The 15884-nt window shown below is 35.4% G+C and overlaps 1 protein-coding gene across 1 annotated transcript in view; it reads right to left on the bottom strand.

Moving 5' to 3' along the window:
- The window catches only part of LOC145683692 (uncharacterized), a 246666-nt gene that overhangs the window by 62108 nt on the left and 168674 nt on the right, over positions 1–15884 (bottom strand). Inside the window, exons 47-50 of the mRNA XM_081755055.1 lie at positions 15753–15815; positions 13059–13124; positions 11730–11792; positions 6459–6521 (exon numbers count right to left, since the gene is read on the bottom strand). Of these exons, the coding sequence (XP_081611181.1) occupies positions 6459–6521; positions 11730–11792; positions 13059–13124; positions 15753–15815 (255 nt within the window). The remainder of the gene's footprint in view (positions 1–6458; positions 6522–11729; positions 11793–13058; positions 13125–15752; positions 15816–15884) is intronic.

Below are 15884 nucleotides of genomic sequence, written 5' to 3'. Positions count from 1 at the left end.
TTGTACGGGATGAGAAGGAGATTCATGCTCTCATGCGTGAATGATGCAGAGTGTAAAGAACACTGTCTCAAGTAGTGAACTATAAAGTAGTGATATGGAAAATTAATCGGTTAAGTTAAATATTTATGTTGTAGAGAACTTTCCAATTATATATTAGTTAAACCTGTTTGCCATTAAAAATTTTTCAGCTTAACCCCACGTATCAATATATGGTGCTCTCTGGGGTAAATCTTCTATAGCTCAAAATTTAAAGCCGCTTCGGCGTTTTCTTATATTCGCAGTTGTTCGTAGATACAGAAGATTGTAATGTACTTTATACACAATAAATTTAAACTTTCGAGATTTTGTGTGGGTCAACATAGGGATTGGAACGTTCTAGAAAATATTTCTCTTGTCAAGCCATTTTCAACGATATGTTTCTCGACCCTATTTGGCCATTTAAGGTAATCAAATTGACCCCAAGTAAATTTTATATGGGTGTCTGGGGTAAACTTTTTGCAGGTCAAAATTAAAACACTTTAAAGTAAAGATTTACGTGTTTTGTTTTATCTCATATTGGCAGTCGTTTCGAAGATACATGGGGTGGGAACGGAATTTATGGACACGAAATGTGAACCTACGCCATTTTGTATAGAGACGTCATAGGGTCTGGAAACTTACGGAAAAATGTTTCTATTGTGGAGGCATTTCCAACAATATATTACTCGAAATAATGATGGCCGTATTTTTGCGTTTTATCATATTCGCAGAGGCTTAGAAGATACAGAGGTGGCAAAGGAATATTGACCTCTCTCTATCGATATATATATATATATATATATATATATATATATATATATATATATATATATATAAGGTAAGTGCACCAGTAGCTGACACTGCTCCAAAAGCTGACACTTTTATCTTAAATTGAACATAATAAGATTATTTGTGATCATTAACAGATTTATGAACGCACACACCTTTCTTGGTGATTTGGCAACATTTTGCTTAATCGTGGTTAATTTGCGCCCCGACTGATAGAAGTATGCCGAAGTTGAATTATGTGCTATCAGGAAATATGCAGAAGTGAGAAGAATTCTTAAGAAATACGGTAAGCCTACTTACGTCGTTATTCGTATGTTAATTAGCATTTTTTCTAGTTCAGTAGAATGTTGAATATGTATAGTGTTGGTGAAACAGGGTAGTGAATCGCTCTAGGAAAATTTTGTTAAATTTCAAATTCTAAAACTTCAGGAAGGGGGGTGTCAGGTATTGGTGTCATTTTGTGTAGGATGTTCCAGTAGCTGACACTGCATGTCAGGCATTGCTAAACAGCATAACGGCATTAATTTATGAATTTCATATATAATTTACACGAGAAAGTAAAACTTGTCTTCTGCTATCAATTTCACTAAATTTGGATGTCTCGGTCCAAAAGCTGACAGAGGCTGTCACTTACTGGAGCAACAAAATATTGTTTTGTACCAAGACCTGACATGAAAAAAAAATCATTGAATTTGAGCAACGCAATGATGCAAACATCGTTATTTTACAGAGAAAAAAAAGTATTTTGTGGTTGTTCTAAACAGATTTAAGACAAAAATTCATGACTTGTTTGTCTTAACTTTTCGTTGATTAGAACAGAGATAGTGTTACTTCCTCCTCTTGTTGGAAAATTGGATGACCCGAGGTGTGTGAACTTGTTGGAACAGCCAACAGAATTTTATCCAGGCACCTTAAGATCCATCCAGAATTCTTAACGCAGACGACACTGCATTCTTTCTATGTCCAAAAGGAAATAGTGTTAATTCGTAAAGAAAAAGAAAATGTATACACATGCAAGTAATGATGAAAAAGAATGTATGATAACGCTGGTTATAGCTAGTGCTTCGGGTATTTTGGCTCCCCCCGATGGTTGTATACAGTTACAAACGAATACCAGCTTCTGTAGTTAATATAGTGCCTAAGAATTGGGGTATTGGTAGATCTGAGTCAGGTTGGATGACAGGAGAGATATTTTTTTTTAATATATGACTAATGTGTTTCAACCATGGCTTGAAAAATCAAATATCAAAACTCCTGTGTTGGTTTTCCTTGATGGCCATGCATCGCATCTCAGTGAGCCTCTAAGTATCTTTTGTAGTAACAATGGTAACTTGTAGATTTGTATCTGAATTCCACTCATGTTCTTTAACCAATGGATGTTTCGGTTTTCCATCCAGTCAAGAGCGCCTGGAAATGTGGTGTACATCAGTGGAGCATCGAACATGACGGTAGAAAGCTGAGAAACGAAGACTGCATCTCTTTTGTAAGAAAAACCATGAAAACGACAATTACACCAACTACAAATTTATTCGGATCACGCGGTCTTAACCCATTCAACGCTGATAATGTAGACTATCAAAATTTCATGAAAGGAGGAGCAACACTAGAATCTCTACAAGGAAACCAAGCACGACCAAATAAATGAATTCTTATGTTTCCTAGAACAATGAATTGGTACTAAGAAAGTTAAAAAATCTCCGATGGTGATGGCACTTAGTTAGGCAACATACAATATAAAAAAAATGTTTCCTTCTGTGGAAATCTATAGAGCTGCATGCAGAGAAGTGTGCAACGGATGTGATCCTCCACCCAGGATAGACAACGATTAAGTTACGGAAGAAATATCTACTCATCAAAATACAGATGAAACTACTAACATATCAATTCCAAGCATTTCAGAACCTATAGGAGCTGACGTTCCTACGCAGGAACAAATTACAGAAGTAAATAAAATTTCTACTCATCAAAAAAAAAAAAAAAAAAAATTGAAACTATGTTTTCAATTCCAAGGACTTCGAACACTACAGAAGCTGACATTCCTGCCAAAGAACAGGAAGCAAAGAAAAATACTCTAATTCCCTCACCATTTAAAAGAGCTTTATTTTGGCAGAGTGGAAGAAATAGGCCTATCATGAAAATAAGCGAAAGGAAAAGGAACGTATCCAGGGAGAAAAGGGAGATAAAGAAAACAACAAGAATTAGCGAAGAAGGTCAAGGAAGAGAAGAAACTAAAAGTTCGACGGAAGGAGAAAATGTGTCATTTTCTTCGAGGAATCATCAGACTCTCCCATTGAGCTTCAACTTGAATCTAATGGAAACAGTGGCGATTGGTACCAGGGAAGGTTGTCAACTAATGGAAGTGAGTCCGAGGGCAATTTCCACGTCAATGATTATGTAATTGTTCAGTATGAAAGTGAATATTTTCCAGGAAAGGTTTTGAAGACCGAGCAAAACGAAGCTTTCGTCAAAGTCATGCTGAAGACTGGATGTGGCTGGTATTGGCCGAAATTTGAGGACAAACTATGGTATGTATATAAAGACATTTTCAAAAAAAAAATCAATACCTAAATATGATTCCCAGATGGGTGCATATCTGATAGAAGAAACTGAGAAATACCATGTTAACAAAAGGTAAGAAATGTCTTGGAATTTAAAATGGATACATTTGAATAAGTACCCAAAGAGCAGATTCTATCTATTATAAGTAGTGTTACTTCTGTTTAACCTATATTTTGAAAGAATATTTGATGTTATTCTTACTAATAAATGATTTCATTTTACTGTCAGCTTTTGGTACATTACTATGTCAGGCATTGGATCATTCGTATTTTCTGCGTGTCAGCAACTGGTACAAGTGGGTTATGTTCCATATAAATTTCAGTAACTCATATATGTTTATCTGAAGATCTCATATCAATTAAAAACCTTTCATTAGACTTAAACCTTTCAGCTACTAAAGCCATAATCTTTCTATGTTGTTTTATTTACAAACCAAAGCATTAGATTTAGAAATGCATCCTTAAAGTGTCAGCTATTGGTGCTGTTACCTTATATATATATATATATATATAGGGTCTTGCAAAATAAGTGTTACAACTCTTGGCAGGTGACTTCTGCTACTGAGACAAGAAAAAAAGTTTTCTTGAACTTTCGGCTATCGGACATAGTTTCAGATCTACAAGGTGCCGAAAGCGTGGGAAAGTGACTGTCGGACGCCAATAGTTCGGAAACTATACAACATAAAGAGGGCGGGTAAAAAATTCACTGAAGAAGTCATACTTGGTTTATTGAATTTTGCATGTTTCAGAATCCTACCATGCACGCACAAAGGATTCCCCAAAGGAACGCAGGGAGTCCCGGATAATCTACCAAGTGAAACTTGGTCTAAATGGATAAGTATTGATAGGCTTTCTACCAGGTAACTATAATTCGTTTGTATTAAGTAGATACCTGGAACAAATACAAAATGACGGACACCTTAATGACCGTTGTGTGTGGTTGCATAATCGCCAGGTACGGATGCCGGCCAACAGTAACGTTCCGAATATTAAGTGTAGCGAATTTGTGCTCAAATGCTCTAGAAAGACATCTGGAGTATCGGTAGAGCATAACAGATGAAGCAGAGTGATTCACATGTGTGGAAACACTTAACGAAAAATGCCCAGAAATGCACTCATACTCAGTAAACATGAGTTCAAATAGTCGGAAATGTAAGGATTACCGTTAAGAACATGAAAGCCATTGCCAATTCACCAATAATATTCTCTCAAACCGATGCAATATGATATGCACGGTTGCATACCAATAAGGATGCAACAACTGAAGTCAAGTTGAAATTGTGCAATTGGACTCACTAAGAAACTGGGTAAACTATATGAATATCACTAGTGGGATCGCATGATCGATATTGAAATGTGGCCAATATGTGTGTTGGTATCAACATGTAGCTAATGGACAAATGTCAACACGTCCCACTACTGCTGGGACACCGTTCCACGTGCGAAAAATAGGAAAATAACTACTCGGGTCTTGAATCTGAGGCCGTTGGCTGTCAGTAGGATTAGAAACTGCGACCACGCGAACGAAAGCGAGCGCTCTAGCCCTGAGGTTCGAAGGAGCCTCACTTTCTCTGTATTCATTTCTTTGAGGAGTACTCACTTTGTTTGGTAAGCGCTCCTGTATAGCTTCCCGACATGCTTGTGTGTTTCATTTTGTTACTCCTACTGCACAGTTGTAAACAATCATAGCTTTAAGACGTTTCTTCCTATTTCTCATGTCGTTTTATTTCCCATATATACAGTGTTCCAGCTGTAGTGTTAAATGTGCCAAATTGGTTTCATTTGCGTCTTTGTCTTGGCATGTGCACGTGTGTAAGATACGAATTTCTTGAGGTATTTTCCTATATTTCGAGTATGTCATATGTCCCAGAAGACGTGGGACATGATACAAGTTTGTTATTTTCAGGCTCTATCAGAATTTGAACCATGCATTAACTCATTTCTTTTCATATGGACCGACTGTGGGACAATGTCCCAAACAGAGAGGGACATTGATACAATCGTGTTCTAGTTACGTTCTACCAAAAGGTGCACCAGATATAATAGCAGAATGTACAATGTTATTTTCCTAGTTTTCGCACGTGAGACGGTGTCCCAGCAGTAGTGCGACAGGTTGACATTTGTCCAGTAGCTACATGTTGATACCAACACACACATTGGCCACAATTCAATATCGATCATGCGATCCCACTAGTGATATTCCTTTAGTTTACCCAATTTCTTTCTGAGTCCCCCTGCACAATTTCAACTTGGCCTCAGTTATTACATCCTTATTGGTATGCAACCGTGCTCATCATATTGCATCGAATTGATGGAATATTATTGGTGAATTGGCAATGACTTTCATGTTCTTGACGCTAATCCTTACATTTCCGACGATTTGAACTCATGTTTACTGAGTATGAGTGCATTTCTGGGCATTTTTCGTTAAGTGTTTCCACACATGTGAATCACCGTGCTTAATCTATTATGCTCTACTGACACTCCAGATGTCTTTCTAGAGCATTTGAGCACAAATTCGCTACACTTAATATTCGGAACGTCACTGTTGGCCGGCATCCGTACCTGGCGATTATGCAACCACACACAATGAGCATGAAGGTGTCCGCCATTTTGTATTTGTTCCAGATATCGACTTAATACAAACGAATTATAGTTACCTGGTAGAAAGCCTATCAATTCATATCCATTTAGACCCAGTTTCACTTGGCAGATTATCCGGGACTCCCTACGTTCCTTTGGGGAATCCCTTGCGCCTGCATGGTAGGATTGTGAAACATGCAAAAATCAATACAGCAAGTATGACTTCTTCAGTGAATTTTTTACCCGCCCTCTTTATGTTGGATAGTTTCCGAACTATTGGCGTCCGAAAGTCATTTTCCCAAGCTTTCGGCTCCTTCTAGATCCGAAACTATGTCCGATAGCCGAAAGTTCAAGAAAATTTTTTTTTCTTGTCTCAGTGGCAGGAGTCACCTCCCAAGAGTTGTAACACTTATTTTGCAACACCCCATATATATATATATATATATATATATATATATATATATATATATATATATATATATATATATATATGTCATTATATATTGTTACCTCCTACTCCACCTCCATAGGCATTGGCATTCGCTCCAGCAATACCGAATCCTCCTCCTCCTCCTAGAATAACAAGAATATTTATATGTAAAATCAGAAATATACAATGAAGAAAATATAAGAATGAGGTTCCACCATTTTAATGTGAAAACATCGTGACAAAGAACGAAAACCGCCATTTTAAACTTAATTATTAAATTTCATAATAAATAAGTAGCATATCACTAAAGATGCACTTTTGCTTTAAATACGAATATAGAGATAGCTTTAATCTACTGTATATGTTTAACGGCATACATAACACGTAACAGATTAAGATAAATTACATTGAAGAGTCCTAATCTTTGCATGCTTGCTTTAACGTGTACACGTTGCAAGTTAAAAAAAAAAAGAAACAAAATGAAATACATGAATTTATGGACTTAAAATATTAAAAAGCAAAGGAAATGAAAAATAATATAAAATCTGAAGACATTTAAATTGCATTGTAATGGTTTTCGAAATGAATTAAAAATGTCATTCTTTTTACTTTTTAGAATTGTGAAAATAGCGTCTCTTGTGGAATATTCTTTCGAAGTAATGTATCGTGTAAACAACTGTTCTGGAATTGATGAGGTATACGCCTTTGACATAGTTTTCAATTGTGCTGAAATGGCCTTGGTTTGTGAGCGGAGTCTTCACCACCACAAAATTTCGAGCAGGAATTGGAGTCTCAGTCGTGTCATTACTATCGGATAAACGTAGCAGCGAAGCATCTCTCACCTAGATTTATGTTCCTTCGTGTGGCTCGTTTCCCACAAAGATTAAATGGAGTTTAAAGTTTGAGTTAAAATGTTGAAATTATTAAATATATAATTCGAGTTTTTGCATTAAATAGAAGCTTAATTCGTTTCTATTTAATATGTTAAAATTAGATGGGTTAGATTGCAAGGCTAAATAATCCGAGAGTTAAATTTAATCGTGTGAAAAAAGAAGGGTGAGATTCAAAGTTCTCATTAAATTAGTCTTGTTTCAGAAAAGAAAAATGAGTAGTAATTATCTGTTAATATATTAATTAAATACCGTAAGTTAACTGGGTATGTTAAAATTTGTAGGTGAGTAGTATCCATTAGAGGTTCTCTCAGGAAGGAAGCACAGAACTTTTGATCAAACTAAAAGTAGGGTTGTAAAATCGGTGGAAGCAGATAGTTAAATCGTTCTGTCATTTAAATAACTAAAGTGGGTAGCCTGTTTGACTATCACTGTAATAACGTAAAACAGTGGCAATTTTTCAAGAATAGATAGTGTTCGCGTGGAGTAGTTGCATTAGTACCCAGTCTAAACTTTCAAATAATTTTAAATAATTAATTTCGGATATAAAAATTGTAATTTTGAAGAATTGAGTGATAGCCTGGAACAGTTATAATTAGTACTCATTTTAGAGTTTCTAATATTTTTAAGCAGTAATCTCGGTTATAAAAATCTAGAAGTATTCAGGAATTGATACAGAGAGAGCGCTGAACAGTAATATCGTAACCTTGCTTAAAGTTTCAAATCTTTTAAAACCAATTAACTTAACTGAGTTTAGAAAATATTTGCGTAATTCTTGATGAAAGATTTCAAATGGTTCTTTAAATTAAAATTGTGAATTTTTACAATTAATATTCGAAGTTGAGGATAATTGGGACTCATTCATTTCTGTACGGTAATTGGTAGTTTTGTTGAAAACGTCAATTTCTAATCCATGGTTGTGATCTGATGTCTCAGGATAAAAGCGTAAGGATTCTTATAATAACAAATATTTGAATCTGGTGAGTATTACAATTTCCTGATTATGGTTGAGTAGAGTCGAAGTAGATTAAGTTGTGGTAGAATTTCATCTCACGCTTCTCCCAATGGATAACTGAAATTAGATTAATAGTTTTTCTAACAATAAAAGCGATAGATTGCCGTCTGGTTTAAACAAGTTAAAAAGAAATAAAATAAAATAAAATCGATAAAAGTAATTTTTTTAACTTTCCCATTTCTTGTTGATTAGAATTAGTGATGCATGAAGAACAAATAAGACTAGAATTTATCATAACTTATATCTTCTAGAGCAGTCTGTATTGCATCTCAGATGATTATATTTTTAAAGGTCTTTGAGAATAAAATTCCTTCAGTTCAGGGTTAAGATTAGTTATTCTTTCAGAAATAATGTTCCGGGGCGGCACATGTGGTATTCCGGAGCGGCTCTGTTGATTCTATTTTCAACGAATTTAAAAGGTTCGTTACTGAATTCTCTCCGTCCGTCTGTCTGTTATTTGCGATTTCTTCAATTTTGAAATCTGCATTCGATAAAGCATCAAAAACTATCAGAGAAAGTGGTTACATTTTTCGCGTCACTCTTAATGTTCCCGAGATATTGGCCAAAACATGGCCGATTCCCAGTAATTAAAGGAGCCATAGCTCGGGAGTCGTGCGTCATAGAGATATCATATTGGTGTTGATTAATATCTGAAAGGATGATAAATATTTTGGTACGAAAAAGTAACTGGTGACCGCTGTACAATTGGTCACTGGTTTGGCCTGGCCACCAATTAATACCGGTACCGACATGTTTCCCATTATCTTAGGTATTGACTAACACCAACACTATCTCTCTATGACCTGCCGTTCCCGTGACATTGGCCAAAAAATACAAAGTTCTAGATTTTTAACGAGCCATAGCTCGGGAACCTTAAGTTGTAGAGAGATTATATTGATGGTGATCAATGCCTAAGAGGATGAGAAATATTTGGTACCAAATGGTAACCGTTGGCCACTGGTTTGGTCAATGGAAAGTGGCAGCCAATTATTATCGATACCAAAATATTTACCATACTCTTAGGCATTGATAACAAAAATATCGTCTCTCTACCGTTCCCGTGATATTGGCCAAGGAAGGCCTATTTCTAGATATTTAAGTAGTCATTGCTCGGGGATTATAAGCTGTAGACAGATGATATTGATGTTGATCAATACCTAAGAGAATGGTAAATATTTTGATATCAAATAGTAAACGGTGGCTACTGTGGAAGTCAAACAGATATCACATTGGTGTTGATCAATATGTAAGAGGATGGTGATCATTTTGGTACCAAATACTAACTGTGATTACCAGTCTACTGGCCAAGTGGGCATCGTTCCAAAGATATTGGCCAATAAATTTCGAATTACTAGATATTTATATAGCCACATTTCGAGAACTGTAAGTATTAGAGAGATTATACTTTGCTTATTCTTGCGAGAAAGACAATAATGTACGGATAAAAAATTTAGTTTTATATCTAGGAACAATGACAATTATCCTTCCCGCTACATTTCTTCATTCTTTTTAAGTTCGTTCTGTCAATGCTCTTGGAGCATTCTCAAATGGTTTTATTAGTATATTTTAGACGTATTATTTTGGTCTTCTCCGGGGGAACATATTCAGAGCTCCGGAAGAGTAATGACCCTCCTTAAAAAAAAGGTCTGGAAGAAACACTAGTTATGATATTTTACAATTTTTGATAATTTCTACGCAATTATTTTAAGTTATTAAATTCAATATCTATCTATCTATCTATATATATATATATATGTAATTATTGATCCGGAAAGACATTTTATTTGGACGTTTTGCATATGATAATCAGAATAATTATTAAATGTTTGGAATTGGACTATAAATTTTATTTCTACCTGAATCATTCTGTAAGAATTTGTTCCAAGTTAGTAATGTCAATAAGAATAGGTCAAAAATTTTGTTTTTGTGGTAGCTTACAGGTGCAGCTGAGGTGTACAGCTTCGGCTGAATTCACTGGTACTTTAAATAATCACACAAAAAATCTTTCTTTTTCTTGAATGTAATTTATGCTTGCAGTAAAGTGTGATATCGTTACTTGTGACATTGCCTGAACCGTTTCATAAGTTATTGGTCATCAGCGGTTTTATCCCGGAAAAAGCATAGATATCACAACAGCTCATTGTTGTAAATAAAGACGTTTAATATCGGTTAACGTACAAGAAGCTCGATGGATCTTACCTCATCAATTAAAACATTCAGGCTTAGCATACTTAACCACTGTCACACAATTACCTCGAACTGTGGAAATGAGCAATGAATGAATGTTCATTTCCAAATTCTAATGAATGAATGTTCGCACAATTCAGATGTCTCATGTTACACACTAACTACCGTGTTGCCTGCGTCAGTCGTGATAAAGAAAGGCTTTTCGGTAGAAATAACACAATTTGAAAACCACATTGCACAGGAAAAAGCATTTTACGAACTATTTGTATTTACTACCTAAAAGACCACAGGTAGATGAACATGTGGAGATGTTGTACGGGATGAGAAGGAGATTCATGCTCATGCATGAATGATGCAGAGTGAAAAGATCTGCGTTCTCTGCGTTTTCTTATATTCGCAGTGTTCGAAGATACAGCAGATTGTAATGTACTTTATACACAAAAAACTTTAAACTCCGAAGATTTTGTGTGGGCCAACATAGGGATTGGAAAGTTCTAGAAAATATTTCTCTTGTCAAGACATTTTCAACGATATGTTTCTCGACCGTCTTTTGCCATTTAAAGCCATCAAATTGACCCCACGTAAATTTTATTGGGGTGTTTGGAGTAAACCTTTTACAGGTCAAGGTTGAAACACTTTAAAGTAACGATTTACGTGTTTTTTTTTATCTCACATTGGCAGTCGTTTCGAAGATACATGGGGTGGGAAGGGAATTTATGGACATGAAATGTGAACCCCCGCCATTTTGTACTACAACATAGGAACTTGAAACTTTCGGCAAAATATTTCTGTTGTCGAGGAGTTTCCAACGATATATTACTCGATAACCGTTGCCTTTTAAAATATTCAAGATCACCTCACGTACCCCTATAAACGGCTGTCTGGGGTGGAACTTTTGTAGCTCAGAATACAGGCGTCTTAAAATAATAGTGGACAATTTTTTGCGTTTTCTCATATTCGCAGTCGTTTCGAAGATATAGGGAGTGTTAACGGACTTTATGGTCAGAAAATGTGAACCTCCCCCACTTTGTATAGAGACGTCATAGGGTCTGGAAACTTACGGAAAAATGTTTCTATTGTGGAGGCATTTCCAACAATATATTACTCGAAATAATGATGGCCGTATTTTTGCGTTTTATCATATTCGCACAGGCTTAGAGGATACAGAAGTGGCAACGGAATATATGACCTCTCTCTCTCTCTCTCTCTCCCTATATATATATATATATATTTGTATATATGTCATTATGTATTGTTACCTCCTACTCCACCTCCATAGGCATTGGCATTCGCTCCAGCAATACCGAATCCTCCTCCTCCTCCTAGAATAACAAGAATATTTATATGTAAAATCAGAAACATACAATGAAGAAAATATAAGAATGAGGTTCCACCATTTTAATGTGAAAACATCGTGACAAAGAACGAAAACCGCCATTTTAAATTTAATTATTAAATTTCATAATAAATAAGTAGCATATTATTAAAGATGCACTTTTGCTTTAAATACGAATATAGAGATAGCTTTATTCTACTGTATATGTTTAACGGCATACATAACACGTAACAGATTAAGAAAAATTACATTGAAGAGTCCTAATCTTTGCATGCTTGCTTTAACGTGTACACGTTCCAACTTAAAAAAGGAAAGAAAATGAAATGCAAGAGTTTATGGACTTAAGATAATAAAAAGCAAGGGAAATGAAAAATAATGTAAACTCTGAGGACATTTAAATTGCACTGTAACGGTTATCGAAATGAATAAAAAAATGCCATCCTTTTCATGTACTTTATGGACACAAAATTGAAACCCCCGAGATTTTGTATGGAGCAAGACAGGGATTGAAACGTTCTAGAATATATTTCTCTTGTCAAGACATTTTCAACACTATGTTACACGAACCTCTTTTGCTATTTAAAATGATCAAGTTGACCCCACGTAAACTTTATAGGGATCTTTGGGGTGAATCTTTTACAGGTCAAAATTGAGGCACATTAAAGTAACGATTTACGTGTTTTGTTTCATCTCACGTTGGATGTCGTTTCGAAGATACATGGAATGGGAACTGAATTAATGGACACGAAATGTGAACCCCCGCCATTTTCTAGGACAACATATAGACTTGAAAGTTTCGGCAAAATATTTCTGTTGTCGAGGAGTTTCCAACGATATATTACTCGACACCCCTTGCCGTTTAAATATTCAAGTTCACCCCACGTACTCCTATAAACGTGTATCTGGGGTGGAAATTTTACATATCAAAATACAGGCCCCTTAAAATAATGGTGTACAATTCTTGCGTTTTCTCATATTCGCAGTCGTTTCGAAGGTATAGGGAGTTGTAACGGACTTTCTGGACACGGAATGTGAACCTCCGCAGTTTTGTATAGAGACATAGGGTCTGAAAACTTGCGGAAAAATATTACTATTGTTCAGACATTTTCAACAATATATTACTCGAAATATTGATGGCCGTATTTTTACGTTTTATCATATTTGTAGAGCCTTAGAAGATACAGAGGTGGCAACAGAATTTATGACCCCTCTCGCCGTCTCGATATATATATATGTCATTATGTATTGTTACCTTCTCCACTTCCATAGGCCGCTGCATTGGCATTCGCTGCAGCAAGACCGTATCCTCCCCCTCCTCCTAGAATAACAAGAATATTTATATGTAAAACGTGAAATATACAATGAAGAAAATATAAGAATGAGGTTCCACCATTTTAATGTGAAAACATCGTGACAAAGAACGAAAACCGCCATTTTAAACTTAAGTATAAAATTTCATAATAAATATGTAGCATATTGAAGATGCAGTTTTGTTTAGAAATACGAGATAGCTTTATTTATTATATGTGTTTAACGGCATACATAACATATAGCAGATTAAGATAAATTACATAGAAGAGTCCAAAACTTTGTATGCTTGCTGTAACGTGTACATGTTGCTAGGTAAAAGAAAAAGAAAGAAAAAGAAACAAAATGAAATATATGAATTTATGGACTTAAAACAATAAAGAGCAAAAGAAAAGAAAAATTTTGTAAAATCTGAGGACATTTAAATTGCACTGTAATGGTTGTCGAAATAAAATCCAAAAATGGCATTCTTTTTTATTTTTAGGATTGTGAAAATATCGTCTTTTGTGGAATATTCTTTCAAAGTAATGTATCGTGGAAACAACTGTTCTGGAAGTCATGAGGTATACGCGTTTGAAGTAGATGCCGATTGCGTTGAAATGGCCTTGGTGTGTTAGCGGAGTCTTCCAACGCCACCAGACTTTGAGCAGGCCAGGGTGCTACGGACGTGTCGTTACTATCTGATAAAGGTAGCAGCGAAGCACCTCTCACCTAGATTTATGTTCCTTCGTGTGGCTCATTTTCTATGAAGATTAAATAGAGTTTAAAGTTTGAGTTAAAATGTTCAAATTTCTAAATATATGATTTGAATTTTTCTTTTGAATAAAAGCTTAATTCGTTTTTATTTAATATTTTAAATAGGTGGGTTAGTTTGCAAGGTTAAAAAATCTCAGACTTAAATTTAAACGTGTGGAAAAAGAAGCGTGAGTTAGAAAATTCTCATTAAATTAGTCTTGTTTGAGGAAAGAAAAATGGGTTTTTGTAGAAACTGTATGTTAATATGTTAATAACATATCTTAAGATAGCTGGGTATGTTAAAATTTGTACGTGAGTTGTAACCATTTGGGATATTCTCGGGAGGGTAACCCAGTACTTTTGATCAGATTAAAGGTAGTGTTGTAAAAGCGGTGAAGGCAGATTGTTAAATAGCTCAGTGTTGTAAATAAAGACGTGTAATATCGGTTAACGTACAAGCAGCTCGATGGACCTAACCTCACCAATTAAAACATTCAGGATTAGCATACTCAATCACTATCACACAAATAACTTGAACTGGGGACATGAGCAATGAATGAATGTTCATTTCCAAATTCTAATGAATGAATGTCCCCACAATTCTGGTGTCTCATGTAATACATTAACTAAGTATGTCGCCTGCGTCAATCGTGATAAAGAAAGGCTTCTTCGAAAAAAAATAACACAATTTGAAAACCACATTGCACAGGGAAAAGCATTTTACGAACTATTCGTGCTTATTTCCTATAAGAGCACAGGTGAAGGAACATGTGCAGATATTGTGCAGGATGAGAAGGAGATTCATGCTCATGCGTGAATGATGCAGAGTAAAAAGAACACTGGTTCAGGTAGTGGACTTTAAAACTATATGGAATACTAATGGGTTAAGTTAAATATTTATGTTGTAGAGAACTTTCCAAGGATATATTAATCGAAACTGTTTGCCAGTTAAAAATTTTCAACTTGACCCCACATACCAATATATGGGGGTCTCTGGGGTAAATCTTCTTTAGCTGAAAATTCAAAGTCGTTTCTTCGTTTTCTCATATTCGCAGTTGTTTCGAAGATACAGCAGATTGTAAAGTTATTTATGGACAAAAAATTAAAACTCCCCAGATTTCGTGTGCGCCAACAGAGGGATTGGAACGTCCAAGAAAATATTTCTCTTGTCAAGACATTTTCAACGATATGTTACTCGACACTCTTTTGCAATTCAAAATGATCAACTTGACTGCACGTCCACTTTATAGGGGTGTCTGGGTGAACCTTTTACAGCTCAAAATTGAAACACTTTAAAGTAACAATTTACGTGTTTTGTTTCATCTCACGTTGGATGTCGTTTCGAAGATACATGGGGTGGGAATGGAATTTATGAACACGAAATGTGAACCCGCGCCATTTTCTAGAACAACATATAGACTTGAAACTTTCGGCAAAATATTTATGTTGTCGAGGCGTTTTCAACGATATATTACCCGACACCCACTGACATTTAAAATTTTCAAGTGGACCCCAAGCACCCCCATAAACGAGTGTCTGAGGTGGAACTTTTGTATCTCAAAATATATGCTGCTTAAAATAATGATGGACATTTTTTGCGTTTTCTCATATTCGCAGTCGTTTCGAATATATAAGGAGTGTTAACGGACTTTATGGTGAGAAAATGTGAACCTCCCCCACTTTGTATAGAGACGTCATAGGGTCTGGAAACTTACGGAAAAATGTTTCTATTGTGGAGGCATTTCCAACAATATATTACTCGAAATAATGATGGACGTATTTTTGCGTTTTATCATATTCGCAGAGGCTTAGAAGATACAGAAGTGGCAACGGAATATATGACCTCTCTCTCTCTCTCTCTCCCTATATATATATTTGTATATATGTCATTATGTATTGTTACCTCCTACTCCACCTCCATAGGCATTGGCATTCGCTCCAGCAATACCGAATCCTCCTCCTCCTCCTAGAATAACAAGAATATTTATATGTAAAATCAGAAATATACAATGAAGAAAATATAAGAATGAGGTTC

This window comes from Thermobia domestica, chromosome 4, assembly GCF_964235325.1.
Source record: "Thermobia domestica chromosome 4, izTheDome1.hap1.1, whole genome shotgun sequence".
In the NCBI taxonomy this organism is placed as follows: domain Eukaryota; kingdom Metazoa; phylum Arthropoda; class Insecta; order Zygentoma; family Lepismatidae; genus Thermobia; species Thermobia domestica.
This window is presented reverse-complemented; position numbering and strand designations above follow the sequence as displayed.